Genomic DNA, 16,113 nt, shown 5'->3' with positions numbered 1-16,113 from the left:
AATTTGGAAGTGTTGTTCTCTTTGGGTATAAATCCAAAAATTATCAAATCAGCGTCATTAGAACCAGTTACGAGTCTAGTTTCTTACATTTTTGGCCATGCATTGATTGCTCATGTATACTAAGAGAACCATTAATTTCTTTAAAGTGCTGCAAAAACAACCTGTTTGGATATAATTAATTGTAAATAATTATTTTGATAAGAAAATCAAGTAAAACCAATTGGGTTTGAAACTTAGGATATATTAGTTGATATTTGAAGGGTTTTAGAATTTTTTGAACAGCGTGGAGTTGGTTTTTAATTTTCAAAGTTAGCGAATAGATTGAGAAAACTTGTTTAAAATTATGTTTTATTTTAAAGTTACTTTTAATTAAATTTCGATCTACACCCATGTCTTGGGTAATTTGAGACCTTGAAAAACATTAACTTAGGTATTATTTAAGAGTAACAGTGAGTGAGGTTGAGCTGTGTTAGTGCGCTATAGTGTGTGGTACTTAGTTTATTATTTTCCTTTGTATTTTTAAATTAGTAGTGACGTGTAATTTTCATACTTGGTTCAGGGCACTAGTTGGACTTTCATACTCTATTCGAGGATTATATTATTTTGTTTTCAAGTGAATAGTTGCATGCTACATATTTTTATAAATGTTTCCCTATCCTGAACTGTTGGAAAATTAAATTGTTATTTCAGGACTGAACTGTTTTGATAAATTATTATATTATCAATGGAATTAAATTATTTCTGAAACATGTGTAAACTTGTCATACTGTAAACTATTTGTTATGGTCTCATGTTTATAATGGTGAACTACCATGTTTTACGAAACTGAATTGTATTGATTATTGGGCCCATCTGTATATAAAAGTCTAAGGAAATTATTCCATTGTGTATCGTAACTCTGGACACTAGGGAATAGATCTGGGTTGGGCCGTGATGACTCTAGTGCTCAACGATTTTAAGGAAAAGACCTAGGCTAGGCTAGGTGACCTTCAATCGGATCGTCTTAGAGAAAAGGTTCGGGTTGCCACCCTGAGGATGACTCTTGGTTTGATATTGGATCCAACGGGCTTATTGCCTTGAGAACTTTGTGGCATGTTACTTGTTATTCTTCGTACCTAAAAAATTATTGGTGATTATGTTATAATCTGTTTTAAGTGGAGAATGTCATTTATTATATTCTTGAGAGACGCGAGTATTTTAACTGTTGAACTGTGAACCTTCTTTTTGAAACAGATTGTCTTTATCAAAACTGTATGCCAATCTAGTTTCTGTGATATATATCTTATTTTGGAATTGAACCCTTTTTTTAAAACTGTATTTACTATCTATGTTACTTACTACTCACTGAGTTATCAGCTGACTTAATTGTTTATCACTTCCCGGTGTTAGAAGGACTTAGAGTGGACTCATGGCGTAGCGAGGACTCAATTGCATGGACCTTTAGGACATTCATTATTTTGTTTTAGCTTGTTATGTCAGTTTTGTGCATACATTATGGTTGGATTTTATTTAGAATTATTTTATTTTGTGGGCGGTTTGCGTTCCATTTAGTATATGTTTTTGGAAATTGCATGGTTATGGCTGGTTTTACCGTTTATACTTGTGACCTGTCACTGGATTGGGTTTTGATTTATTTATTTCTAGGCTATCGTCACATTTATTCTTTGTGGTTTTGGGTTCATGTTTAGGCTTACGTATGTCTTGGGCTAAGTCCCTGTGGGCCACGGCCAGTCATGCCTAGTTTTGGGGTGTGACAATACCGGGGGTTGACTGTCACAATTTCATGTGCAGGGACCGATGTGGGATTTGACCAGAAGTGCAGGGGGTTGACTGTCATGCTTTCATGTGTAGGGGCCAAAGTGAGATTTGGTGCAAAATGCAAGGGTGCAAAGTGTAATTTACCCAAGATTTTTTTATAATTTATTGTTTGGAATTGACTTTTTTAGTAACTTTTTTATTCATTTTTTTTCTTTAGTAAAAAAAATTACACTTTTAAGTTTTTTCAACTAGACGGACCAAAAATTAAATAAAAGAAAAAAATTGAAAAAAATTCCACTAAAGACAAAAAACAATTAATTTTTTTTTTTGTTTTTAGTGAATATTTATTGAATTTTTTCAAAATATTTTTACTTTTTAAATTTGTTGGTTATTTTGACACTTTGAAAGTTAGAAATGTAATTTAAGCATGTCAATAAGGATCTAAAAATTTCTTATAGATAATAAATGTCAATTCGTATCAAGCAATTGTGTTAAGGTTCTCTTAGCCTCAATGAAAAGGACTTTATTGTGTTATGTTAAAAAGATAAACCAAAGCTTGCAATTTAAATTCGTAACAAAATGGGAGGGAAGACTGGCCATAAAATTATAATTGATTAATTATATAAATGATAACAATATATTACCTTTAGTAAGGGCAATTTCGAAGCTTTAGACCGACCAAGTTTTGAAATTATAAGGCTAATAATCTACTCCTACGAAAAGTAAGTACAGTGTATAAAGTAGAGTGCAAGAAAGGTAGGGCTTTTCATTATCTTGATGTATCCCACAGGATACCCCTTGTTTGCCACATGTCACCTTTGCATTGGATGGTTTAAATGTAACGCCAACAAAATCTTTGTTTACTAGATAGACCTCAAAAGAATTTTATCACAATTTTAAAAAAATATATCACTAAAAACAATATATATACATATATATAAATTTTTAGATGAATGTCAAACCATTTAGGAAAATAAATGGGTATGATGTTAAAATGTGCTGATGTAAATGTGAGATAGCTGTTTTTAACGGTCCGCCATGTGAGACGGCAGATGAAGTTGGTGAAAACTTGCATGTGCTATGGCATTTATATAATTTCATTCACCATATTGAATTAAATCAAAAATTATGTGTTGTGTCTTAATTAAGTAGGATTGACTACATGAATTTTTTTTTGTCATTTTATTTTATCAATAGTTATATATTTAGTTAAATTAAATAAAAATATATTTTTTTTCCCTCCTCTAACATGTCCATTTATAGTGATTGTGTCACTCTTTCTTACCGTTATATCAATTAGTCTTTATTATATATGACCAAATTATCTTAACTTATTCTCTCAATTTTTTTTTAATAGGTGTTATTCCTATAATTTTATGAATATGTTTATTTCTAATTTTATCTTTTAAAATCTGATCACATATCCATAATTCTAGTAATCGAAATAAAATCAAATTACAAATTATGCTACCACACATGAGAAAATTTTGTCTTCAATATGTTCTTATCTTCAATAGGAACATCTCGTGGTTCTTGTTCAAGTTGTTTTTAATTCCACATGTTAGGACCACTAATGGTTAAGAACTTCTATCACTGATTGGAGTGGACTTCAAGGCCACATCAATTGAGAACAATTTGCAAATTCCAACACATACATATAATAAATGTATAAAAAGATAATGGAAATGGACTCTTTAATTTAACCATATATGACTGTTTACCACAAATGTTTCCTTTACCATGCATAGAGGGTAATCAATTTGTCTAACATGAAGACTTGACTTTAATTGTCTTATTTATAATTTATTTTTTTATGTGATAGGCACTGTGATAGTGTTAAAATTTTGAATTTTAAGAAAGATTTTGCAAGGAAGAATAAATAATAAAAAATATATAAATAAATGAAATATAATATTCTTTTTTTTCACTTTTTCTTTTCCTTTCCTTCCTCTGGCAAATTTCTAGTTTTCAATGAAATACACTTGTCTAATACTAAAACTTGACTTTAGTTGTCTTATTTACAATTCATTTTCTCATGTTAAAGGCATTATGGTGGTGTTAAAATAATGAATTTTAAGAGGGATTATCCAAAGAAGAACAAGCAATTGAAGAAAGAAAAAAAAAATAGTAAATATAATTTTTTTTTTTTTTTTACTTTTTTTTTCTCTTGCAAATTTTTCTTTTCTTTTTTTTTTTTATGAGAAAAAGAGAAGGAATCTTAATGAAATGCACTTTTTCAGTATGAATACTTGACTTAAGTTGTCTTATTTGCTATTCATTTTTTCATGTGATAGGCAATGTGTTATTATTAAAATTATGAATTTTAAGCATGATTTATAGAGAAAAATAATGAATAATAAAAAGTAAATAAAATATTTTTTTTCACTTAAGCGTGTAATTGTTTCTGACAAATGTTTCCTTACTATGCATAAAATGAAAGGACTTGTTTTTTTCCTTCTTTTCTTTTATATATATATCTATATAATAAGGGAGGACTGTTTTTGAAAATGTCCCAAATGTAATAGAGATACATTTGGTTTTAACGGCCAAGATGAATCCTGAGTTTAGATCAATGGTCTATATACATTTTCCCACCCGTTTGAGTTCATCTCTCCCTCTCTTCCACGTCCCCAAACACGTTCTCTTCAACTCCCTCTCTCCCACGTTCTCCCTCTCTCCCACGTTCTCTGTCACAGTGTCTCTAATCACCACAGCCATTGAAGACCCTTCGAACCCTTCGATACCCACCCTCCCTCTTCGATACCCAACCCTTCGATACCCACCCTCCCTCTTCGCTACGCTACTCCTCCTTCCCTTACAACCCTTCTCTTTAACCTGACCGAGGCTGTCACTGTAACGCCCTCAAAATAAACCTATAATATATATATCATTGACATGCAATATTAAAAGAAAGCAATTCATTATCTCATTCATCAGAGTACTACTATATGAAAACATTACATGTAACATCAAATTAAATGCCCTACAGGCTTACATCTTTCCAAGCCAACACTTGGACACAAAAATATGAGTTCTAACTCAAATACAAATAAAGCCCTAGGCTTGAATGTTTATCAAATAAAAAGAAATAACTAAAGATAGTCTTCTTCAAATCCAAAAGCTAAGTCCTTGGAGGTAGCTTTTCACCTGAACCTGAAAATGATGTTCCCATAAAGGGTGAGCCACAGCCCAGTAGAAAAATACTAAACCAAACATAAGCATTGAATAAAGCTATAGCATTCAATAGATGGTTAACCAAGATAATCAATTACATCATTATACAGTCTCATGACACTAATGTCTAAGACACGTTTTACTTTCCGACATTATCAATATGGCTCAGAACCTGGCCAAACTTACAACAGTGAACTATATATATCATATTCACATTCTTCCAATGTCAACAAACAAATGAGACTCAGGCTCAAATCAAAACACTTCATACTTCCAGTTTGATACACATTTTAGTGCTGTATCAATAAAAACACTTCAATATAAATAAGCACACATAAAAGTAATGCTAATGGAGTCCATCCCCTATCTCCTCCCAAACAAAATCCGGTTTAGAGGTCCTTCCCCTATCTTCCCCTAAACCGTGGAGTACATCCCCTATCTCCTCCCACACAAAACAATGTATGTAAACACATAACATATACAACACACAATCAATACACATAATGTCTGTATTAATTCAACAGTCAAAATTGATGACTTAATCAATGATTAGTTTCAGCTATCCCTAATCCACATGCAGTGTCTACAACAATCACGACTATCCTTCACCGATAGCCCAAAACAGTTATTTCTAGACTTGGAAATAAATATATCAACAATTCAATAGGCGAGTGATTTAAATTATCCAACTACACCATTTAATCAATAAATTCCCCAATTTCATGAATTTAACCAAATTCCCCAATTCCCTTAAATTAATTATACAAATTAATTAATTAATACAACTAGGGTTTTTCCCAAAATTATCAAAGTAACCCCAACATATCAATATACCAAAACTTAGAACAAAACTTATAAAATGGAGTAGGAAATCCCTACCTCGAAGAAATAGCCCCAAAAGAGAAGATGGAGATGAAGACCCAAACTCTAAAGTGCTCCAAACCACTAACAATTCAGATTAAAACGAAGCCCTCGACTCACACACTCTTTTTAATGAAGGATCTAGGGTAGAAACACACCCTAAGTGGATCAAATCTAAGAGAGAAGGTGAGCAGGGTGAGAGAGAAGTCGGACCTTAGGGTTTGGAATCTAAAAGAGGATGAAAAACTGATTAAAAACCCGCTGCTGTCTAAATAAACTGGTCAGGCTCGCTCGAGCGAAGACTTGGTCGCTCGAGCGACCAGACACAAGAAATCCTCGCTCAAGCGAAGAAAAGCTCGCTCGAGCCAAGAATGCAAAGCTACAGGTCTATACAAGACGCAATCGCTCGCTCGAGCTAAGAAAATCTGGCTCGAGCCACCAAACACAAAATACAAACCTCGCTCGAGCGACCAACCCAAAAACTGGACAGCAACACTTGGTTTCCGAACCCAACCAACCTGAAACAAACCTGCCCAACACATCCTATAACTCCAAATGAGAAAATAAAGAACGACAACAACAATTATACAATGACAGAATCTACGGAACCTAAGTCCGGATACAATAATCAAATGGGAAAAGACCGGGGTCGCTATAGTCACCGACCGAGCCTCCCTCCATCCGACGATCGAGTCGAGTCTCTCTCTCCGACGATCGAGTCTCTCGCCTGACTCGCTTCTCGCCGCTCAATCCCGCCGGACTCTCTTCTGTCGACGCTCTGTCTTTTGTCGACAGATCTATCTTCTCTCGACTCTCTCTCTCCGACCAGCCCGATTCTGTCTCCGACCTGACCCAGCGACTCCAACCTACAGGTATATAACTACAAATTGAAATCTATTGTTGTAGAATTTAGGTTTTTTTTTTGGATTTTTTTAAGGGGGCAAAAAAAATAAAAGTTAAATCTGTTGTTGTTGTTGTAGAATTTGGGATTTTTTTTTTTTAGGGTTTTTTGTAAGGGGAAAAAAAAAGAAAATTGAAATTGAAATGTGTTGTTGTAGAGTTTAAAATTTGTTCGACGCTCTGGTCGCTAGCAGAGACACAGCTCTCCCAAATTCTACAAATTGAAGGTGAGCAAATTTAATTTGTAGTGGCTATGCATTTTATTCTCCCACAGGGTTATTGGAAATGAGATTCTCCACTGCTATTTATGTTTGAACATCTAATTGATGCCGTTCACTTCATTGCATAAAGCTGCATGCTCCTTCTTTAAATTCTGAGACAAAAAATAAAAATTAGAGACAACTACAAGAAATTTATAACCAAACTTGGTATTTGCAGACTCATGTTTCTTCTACCCTTAAAGCTTCCCTTAGATTTTCAGCTTTAGCAAATGCAATTACGCTCAAGAATTTCATAAGGAAGGGAATTTCGGCGGTTTTACAGCCTAAGGTCTGGTTTTCGCTCTCCGGGGTGGCTAAGAAGAAATCTACGATGCCTGAGAGCTATTACAATGATTTAATTAAGGCTGTCGAGAGTAAGATCACGCCCGCTACAAGGCAGATTGATCAGGTGACTTTTTTCTTTCAGCATTACATTGATTATTGTGGCACATTTATCATCATGTGAAAATTGGATGGTTGATCAGTTGTTTCAGATACAATGTTTATGATATAATGATCATTGTAAATTTGTAATGTTTGATGTTTGTGGGACTCCACTTCATTACAAAAGATGGATTGTTTTGCAATTGGATAACGGATTCTTATCTTAATAATGCTATTTGTTTGATCCTGAACATGAAATCTCCAGGTCCAATTGAGCTTATTTAGTTTGCATTACATTACTTAATGACATAATTTTTTATCATACATGATGCTTGCTTGAGGACAATGTTTACTGAGGGAAGAATTTTCTGTCATTGTCAATATCCAGAATGGAATAGAAATACTGGAAATGGTTTTGGAAACCTCTTTCTGCATTGAGTCAAGTGGCTGATTTTATTATAGGCCAATTGGGGAATCTCTTGATTTAGTTTAATATTATTCGAAGGAATACAAATGTCAATATTTTCTAAGTTAAAGAGTTAATAGATATAGATGGATTTAATAATTATGGAGATGAATATGAGATCATAGCCTATTTTAGGTACACTTCTACTTTTTTTTGGCAACATTTGATGTGATATGTAAGGACTGTGGAGACTTATAGCTATTTTTTCTCTAAGAAATTTCTTTTTGAAATTTTTCATTTGTTTATGTCTTGGTAATGCATTTATGTCCTCAAGTTGAAGCTTATGGGTTGTGATCAAGCAGTAAGAATAGAGCATAAACAATATCTGTTTGTGTATGTATATGTTTGTAATTGGCTTTATTTAGAATATGTTTGTTCAAATTTCTGCAAAATTGGAAGAGTCTGCACTTCATCAGAACACATTTCTTGGGTTCCATGTCCATCCGAAACATCGCTATCGTCCATCAAAGCTGTATTTTCCCCAATAAATTCTATTTTTATTTATTTATCTATTTATATATTTGTGTTTTCAATTCATGGCTATATTCAGAAAAACTTTATGGATTACCTACTATATCTGTTTGAATGATTTTGATCGATTTTGGTGTTTAACTGACTATCTTTGATTGAGTCTCAAATTTTTTTTTTTTTGATTGACTATTTTCCGTCTGTTGCAATTCGGGTTTGAACTATGTATAATATTTTGTTTTGCCTCTGATTTGGAGATATCATCTGCTTAATTTTATGGTTTCTTTGTGTATGTGGACTATGTATGTATGTATTTAGTTCATTTGTGAGGATGTGGAGGATTGCAAGGCAAAAACTTGGAGCTGGAGGATTTCCTCTTTCCGGTAGGTCTTTCAATCGTATGTTTTGATTTTGAAAAAGGAAGATTTTTTTGCATCTAATAGATAGTATTTAATTTCAGATTTTAGAACAATCCTTGCAGAGGATACAACAGCCTGCAATATCCGCGTTGAGATGTTATTCATCTGCTACCAAAGAGGTAGTTGTGGATTATGTTCATTGTGTTCAATTTTTTTCGTTTTCCTTTGATGCTTATTTGGTTGTTTAGAGATGTTAGAATTAATTTTATTTCATGAGCTGATTTTTCCTATTTTGAAAATCATGAAAACATCAATTAGGTTATTGAAAACTTAACTTCTCACTTTATTTTTTTATTTTTTAAATTTATTTATTTATTTATTGTCAAATACCATGACCTGATTCTAACATATCCCTTTTTGGTAATGTTTATTGAGATGTTGGTAATGTTTATTTATTGAGATGTTGGTAATGTTTTTTTTTTCCTGTTAAATTCTCAACCTTAGAATTTTCTTTGTTTTTTTAATTCTGTTGTATGTGTATTTTTTATTTTTATTTATTTATTTATTTTTGTTCTAATTCTCAACCTTAGAACTTTCTTTTGTTCTAATTTATTTATTTAATTCCAATCGTACGAACTTTACTCTCTCGAATTGGATGTACTTACATTTGTTATATATTATTGCGAGAGCTTTACTTTATGGATTACCTACTGGATCTGTTTGAATGATTTTGATCGATTTTGGTGTTTAACTGACTATCTTTGATTGAGTCCTGTATGAATAGGATTGCTTTAACGGTGGTCTATGATAAAAAAATTTAAAACAAATTTTTTTTTTTTTTTTTTTGGATTGACTATTTTCCGTCTGTTGCAATTCGGGTTTGAACTATGTATAAAACCAGGCAACTCAAAGGTAATACTCTCTCTCTCTCTCTCTCTCTCTCTCTCTCTCATAGTAGTAGCAGCAGTAGTAGTAACAATATTCTCTCAAATTCTATCTTTAGATGGGCATATCCTTGCACACATCCTGGCTGCAACCTCCATTGGAGTCATCTCTGCCACTGCGTTTCACTACTACCATCGACAAAAGCCCCAAAAACAGTTGGAAGATCAAACCGTAGTTCCATTGTTAGACAGGAATGAGTCTGGCTGTGTTGCCAAACTTGAAAGATTCTCCAATTATGTCGGTAAAAATCTATTCATCTCCATTCTTCTTTTCTTCTTCTTTTTTTTCATAATATTTTTCCACTTTACAACAACTAAAATGTTTTATTGTTTTTGTTTTTTGGATTTTGGGGATGGGGATGGATCAGCTACGCAGATAGGATTTGAAGATGGAAGTGAATGTCCCCAACTTTGCAAATTAGCATATGAGTACCTCAAAAAATCCAAAGAGTGTGAGAGTACTATCTATGAGTATTTTGCTGATGAGCCAAATGTTGATGAGCTGTATGTGAAGTTGGTTGAGGAGTTTGATAGGTGCATCCTTGCCTACTTTGCATTTCATTGGAGCCAAGCTTCTCTCATGATCAGTCAGGTATATGCATATATATATATATGTGTTTATAAATGTTTCAACATAAATGTTTTGAATCGAAAACTTTACTTCAAAAATTAGTCAGAAAAAATATTGGAGTAGTTGAGATTCATTTTAAATTAGGTCCCACTATATGTGTGTATGTTTTTATAAATGTTTCAACAACAATATTAGGTAATTGGAAAATTTAATTAGAAAATTACAATTTTTTTTTTTTTAATGATGGAGATTCATTTCAGGTTGGGCTTTTGATGTTTCAATTGCTTATTTTTGTGTTTTTGCAAATGTTTCAATTCAACAGCAATGTTAAGGAATCAGAAAATTTAATTAGAAAATTAACCAAAAAAAATATTGAATGATTGAATTTCATTTCAGATTGGGCTTTCTGATGTTTCAATTGCTGAATTTTCATTTCTCCTTGAAAATCTTTCATTCATTCTCTTCTTTTATTTTATTTTGGGAATGTGTGAATTGCAGGTATTGAGTATTGATTCTAATAAGAAAAAGTTGTGTTTTTGCAAATATATTTATGTTTGGGTGCTTTTACAAAATTCATTTCAAAGTCAATAAATTTGATAAATTACATTTTAAATCAATACTTTTAAATTTAATTATATTTTAATCTTATAATTAATTTAGACACGGATATACATTTTTAAACCTCCAAATCAACCCTGGGGACTTGCTTGGTTAGAATCTATTAGCAGATAAATCAGTAGTTTGAAGGTGTTAAAATCTAAAGGTGTTAGAATCTATTATCAGATAAATCAGTAGTTTGAAGGTGTTAAAATCTGAAGGTGTTAGAATCTATTGACATAAGTTGAGCTTTTTGAGCACTTTCAAGTTGTTGTAAGCTTTAAAGACTTTGGAAATTGGGTCATCAAAATAAAGACCATGCGGGCGGAATGTGATTGGTTGGACAGAAAAAGCAAGCAGAAAAAGCGATAGAGAGTGAAGTCTAAAATAATAAATAAATAAATAAAAGAAAAATAAAAAGAAAGAGCTTTGGGTGACCCACCATCAACCAGGAAGAGGTCAGAAAATTCCATGACTTTTGAGAAATCAAAATATTGTATTTATTATTATTTTTATTTTTAAAATCTTAATTTATTTTGCTTTTATTGTTTGTTGGACAAACTACTAAATTGAAATTCTTAAACAATATAATAATTATTTATTTGGTAGTATTATATATATCAATGGGTATAAATAATAGAATAATTATTTGTTTGCCGGCAGTGAGAGTATTTCGGTGCTTCTCTGTGAGATGCATCACCGGAGTTCTGGATTATTTCGTTGTTATTTTATTTGAGTTTTATAAAACTTAAGATACAAATAAAATTGTTACAATTTTTAAAAAGAATAGTATTTCTTTATATTTTTTAAATATTTTTGTCAAAAAAATTACAGACTTCATAATAAATTTTAATATGATACATATAAATTATAACTGTATGTTGATCACAAAATTATTTATATCGTGCCTTCAGGCACGGGCATACGCTAGTATATATATATTTGGAAAAGATGAAGGAATCTTAATGAAATATACTTGTCCAATAAGAAGACTTGACTTTAGTTGTCCTATTTACAATTCATTTTCTCATGTGATAGGCATTATTGTGGTGTTAAAATTTTGATTTTGCAGAGAATAATAAATAATAAACGAAAAAAATACTAAATGAATTTTTTTTTCTTCACTTTTATCTTTTTCTTTTCCTTTCTCTCTTAGCAAATTTTTCTTTTACTTTTTCGTGAAAAAAGGGGAAGGAATCTTGACGAAATACACTTGTCCAATATGAGGACTTGACTTTAGTTGCTAATGGTGTTAAAATTATGAATTTTAAAAAAGATTTGCATAGAAATATAAATAATAAATGTTGTCTAGTAATTGTCTATGTCAGTGGATGGATATACATACAATGGACAAATGTTTTTGAGGCCAATCAAACTTTCAATTACTTCTCAATCTTAATGTGCCGTGTGTAGAGGGCAAGAAAATAACAACTAAATGTTCAAATTGAAGCCACTGTTGTGATTATTCAAACCCGATCGATACTCATGTGGTTCAATGAGATTCAATTGGCACTATTATTATCTATATCCGTGGTTAATTTTATGAATTCGACTCTCATGGGAAAAGACATTGTAATTAGTTGTTGAATTTGTCACATACTTCTAGATATATATTGTTGAGTTTTCTTAGGGTAAATTACACTTTGTGCCCTTGTACTTTGCACCAAATTTCACTTTATCCTTATATATGAAATCATGGCAGGCAACCCCCTACACTTCTGCCCAAATCTCACTTTGGTCCCTATATATGAAAACGTAACAATTAACCCCTAGTACTTTTACTCAAATCCCACTTTGGTCCCTACACAAGTGTCAATATCCCTTTTTTTGTTATTTCATTTTTAATTTTTAACAAAATCTAATCATGTGACAAAAATACGACTACAAAATGAGGATAAAAGAGAAAAATCATCCATGTTTCCCACCGATACACTTTGTCCTACGTGATAAACACATAAAAGTTATATATATGTGTCTTTATGTGTGTGTGTGTGTGTGTGTGTGTTTTCGTATGGTAAAATTTAAGATGAAAAGGCAAGAAATTGGAACTTTTGAAATTAAAAAAAATGCAACAAAGAAATCAAAGAGAAAGAAAGATGAATAGACAGAGGACTGTGTTACCGTAAAAACAAAGTTTCGTAATTCCAATTTATGCAAAACCTTAATTCATCTTCTTAATTGGTCACAATTTGCGTTTTGTTTTAGCCTAATACAGTCATATTTTGATGTAAATTTTGGAATGAAGTGTGTATGCTGGAAAATGTAGATAATTTTCCTTTCTTACCCTCATGTCGTAGTCACATTCTTATCACATGACTAGATTCTGTTAAATATTTAAACAATTGAGTAACAGAAAAGGAATATTGACACTTGTATACGGATTAAAGTGAGATTTGACCAAAAATACAGGAGGTTGACTGTTACAATTTCATGTGCCTCCCAAAGTGGGATTTGACCAGAAGTGTAAGGGGTTGGCTGTCATGATTTCATGTGTAGGGGTCAAAGTGAGATTTGATGCAAAGTGTAATTTATCCATTTTCTTATATAATTTGAATGTGTATATCACATTTATCTTTATAGCTAAAATTCTAAACATAAATCTCGTGCACGTGGCTTTTCTTGTGCAAATTATTTCTTACCCATTAAAAAAAGAACAAAAAAATTGTGATTATTAAAACTTAAAAGTTTCAACGCATGGCCTAATCCCACAACATTTAGATTTAAATATTATTTAAGCATCTCATAAGAATAATTTGATGTATTTACTTTAAGTACTTGCAATGGCATGAATCTATTCAAATGTAGATACTGTAAAAAAATTTAAAAAGTTGAAGCCAATGGATTTAAACCGATGGAACTGAATTAAAAAAAATAAATTAATTTAAAATTCAATCACCGAATCTATTTGAAAAAGTTTTTAAATTTTGATATTGCAAATATTAAAAAGTTATTAACCCACAACTAAAACACTAGGGCAATGGAATTCACCACATACATCATAATTATATTATTCATGCTTATTAATTCTTCATTTTTCTCTTCCCCATAAATTGGTGGCAAAAAGATTATTTTTCATTCTCCAAATAAAAATTTAGAATTAAAAAATTTATTAAATCTATCCAAATTTAATTTATATCTGATCTTAACAAATCATAAATTGAATCCAACCAAACACATTGAAATTTAATTATAATTTTTTTCAGTTAAAAATCGACAAGGAAAGAAGAAAAAATTTACTTGATTAAAGCATATTATTTATTGAAAAAATTAAATCATATGAACAATTATATATAATTATTTAGGTAACTTCATCCTAACCTTGACAATTTATTTAGCCATAAGTTTCGCCCAACGTACTCATATTTGAAAGAAACTTTAATGGTTGAATTAAATAAATAATCCACGTACAAAATTTTCTTCTCTCAATATTTGGAATACACTAAGGATGTGTTTGGTTAATAAATTAGAATAAAAAAAGAAAATAAAAAAAGTGTGTAAAATATAATTTTATTTCATTCACATTTTACATACCGTTTCTATTTTCAATTCCAAATCTCTCACTAGATCCTTAAACCAAACAGAGCATAAGGTTGTATTTAATTCATGAATTTAAGAAGAGATTTAGAAAATAAAAAATAAAAGACAGATAAAATGTGAGTGAAATATTATATTTCAGCTACCTGCCACACACTTTTTCCATTAAAAAAAAAGGTTCATCAAAAGAGAAAGCTCAAAATAAGCTACAGTAGTAGAAAATTTTAGCTGATTTTTTCAGAAAAATATCTTCACTTTTACTGGTTCAATTCTCTCTGTTGAGTTTGAAAAAAAGAAGATCAAAAAGTCAAAATCCACACACTACCTCTAGCTAACTTTCTTCAAATCAAATCATACTTGAATAAGTTCAAATTTTCAAATAAATTTTTGAGTTTCTATTTAATTTCAAAATTAAAATCACCAGACGAGGATAGTTTGAAAAAAAATAAATTTTGAAACAAGTGAATTACTCATATTATCACTTGAAATATATATAAATGTGTTAGCAAAACTTGAACATGAATATTTAATTAGTAAATTTTCAACTCAAGAAAAAGAGAAAATAAATTTTTAAATAAAGAAACAGAAAAATGTTAGTAAAAATAAAAAGTCCTCAATCAAATTTGCTGATTTGAATCTCAAATTATCTGGAATAGGACCTACATGAAAAAAGGCTTTGGACTGGATGGCTAAGAGCATTAGGTTTCTTTTTCTTTTTTTTTCTTTTTTTTTAAACGAGGAAATGCCATAAGGCTTACAGGGAGAATCTAAAACTAGAAACGCCTTAACCTCAAAAGGAGGGTTCCCAACTCAATCAAAAGGGAGCTTGTCCTTCATATTATAAGAAGCTAACCAATGTGCAACCTGATCTGCATCTCTAAGAATCCATTTAAAGGCTATCCCACTCCTTGATGACTAAGTTCGAATGTCATTTAAATGCTACATCTTCTATTAAAAGGGCTTCGTTGGCAAGTTGAAAATGAAGATTCAATTAAGTTTTGAGAAGATCGATAGATCCCTCAAAAATCTGTATGATAATGATTCTCACCGATTAAAAGAAATCCATTTATACCCAACCGTATAAATCTGTATAATTATATGAGTGTTTGGGAAGTGAGTTTCTTTGTAGATTTTTTTAGTTATAAGATAATATTGGAGAAAAAAAAAATTTGTGTTTGGAAAGATAGGTTTTTTTGTAGTTGAATGTGATGTTTGTAAGAGAAAAAATGAAATGATTATGGAGTTTGATGTAATATTTTGTTTAGATTTGTTTTTTTTTTTTTTGATTTTGTAACCAATTTGTCATTTAGTGAAAAAAAATAAAAAAAAACCAAAAAATTTCCTTCCCAAACACCGCCTATGATTCTCTGAAATAATATTTAGTACAATAATTTTACAATAATGATTCTACTTTGAGGTTTAAACTACCATTGTAAGATTATTACTCAAAAAATTATTACAAAAAATCCTAATCTAAATCTATGCTGTTCATTTTTCTTTTCAATTTCTTCTTACTTGTTCACAAAAGTTGGCAAACACGTTGCTAAATCAAACAAGTTGTCTTATGCTCTGGTCTCAACGACACACTTTTAACTTCTTTGGTATCCAAACCTCATCCTTGTGAATTTCTCTTTCTTTGAAGCATTGTACAACACCACTTTGTACAAGAATCTCCAAATTTCTCTGTAAAAAATAAATAAACAAATTAGCACACAACTTGCTAAGAATAGATCAAGCAAGTTTTGAATACAGAATAAGTAGAAAAAGGCTAATGTGGAATTTATAGCTCTTAAATTTTTAATCATCTGAGCCGCTCAAATGTTGAATGAATTCAAGA

General features: G+C 31.0%; 1 protein-coding gene across 1 annotated transcript; it reads left to right on the top strand.

Annotated features, from left to right (window-relative positions):
• The first annotated feature begins 2,735 nt into the window (after window positions 1-2,735).
• Window positions 2,736-10,399, top strand: LOC114265997 (uncharacterized). The gene is made up of 4 exons (XM_082876337.1): window positions 2,736-2,768; window positions 6,452-6,665; window positions 9,634-9,816; window positions 9,943-10,399. The coding sequence occupies exons 1-4, from the start codon at window positions 2,736-2,738 to the stop codon at window positions 10,245-10,247; spliced, it is 735 nt and encodes a 244-aa protein (XP_082732463.1). The 3' UTR covers window positions 10,248-10,399.
• Window positions 10,400-16,113: the final 5,714 nt, after the last annotated feature.

The sequence above is a fragment of the Camellia sinensis genome, chromosome 6, assembly GCF_055761805.1.
Source record: "Camellia sinensis isolate YWXY chromosome 6, ASM5576180v1, whole genome shotgun sequence".
In the NCBI taxonomy this organism is placed as follows: Eukaryota; Viridiplantae; Streptophyta; class Magnoliopsida; order Ericales; family Theaceae; genus Camellia; species Camellia sinensis.
The sequence above is the reverse complement of the archived record's forward strand: the minus strand, read 5'-3'. Positions and strand labels throughout refer to the sequence as shown.

Excerpts from the sequence above, each read along its gene's own strand:
- LOC114265997 (XM_082876337.1), top strand. The coding sequence starts at position 2,736 with ATGGGTATGATGTTAAAATGTGCTGATGTAAAT. Across the intron at positions 6,666-9,633 it reads CCAGCGACTCCAACCTACAG|ATGGGCATATCCTTGCACAC; the intron begins GTATATAACTAC and ends TTCTATCTTTAG. Across the intron at positions 9,817-9,942 it reads AAGATTCTCCAATTATGTCG|CTACGCAGATAGGATTTGAA; the intron begins GTAAAAATCTAT and ends GGGATGGATCAG.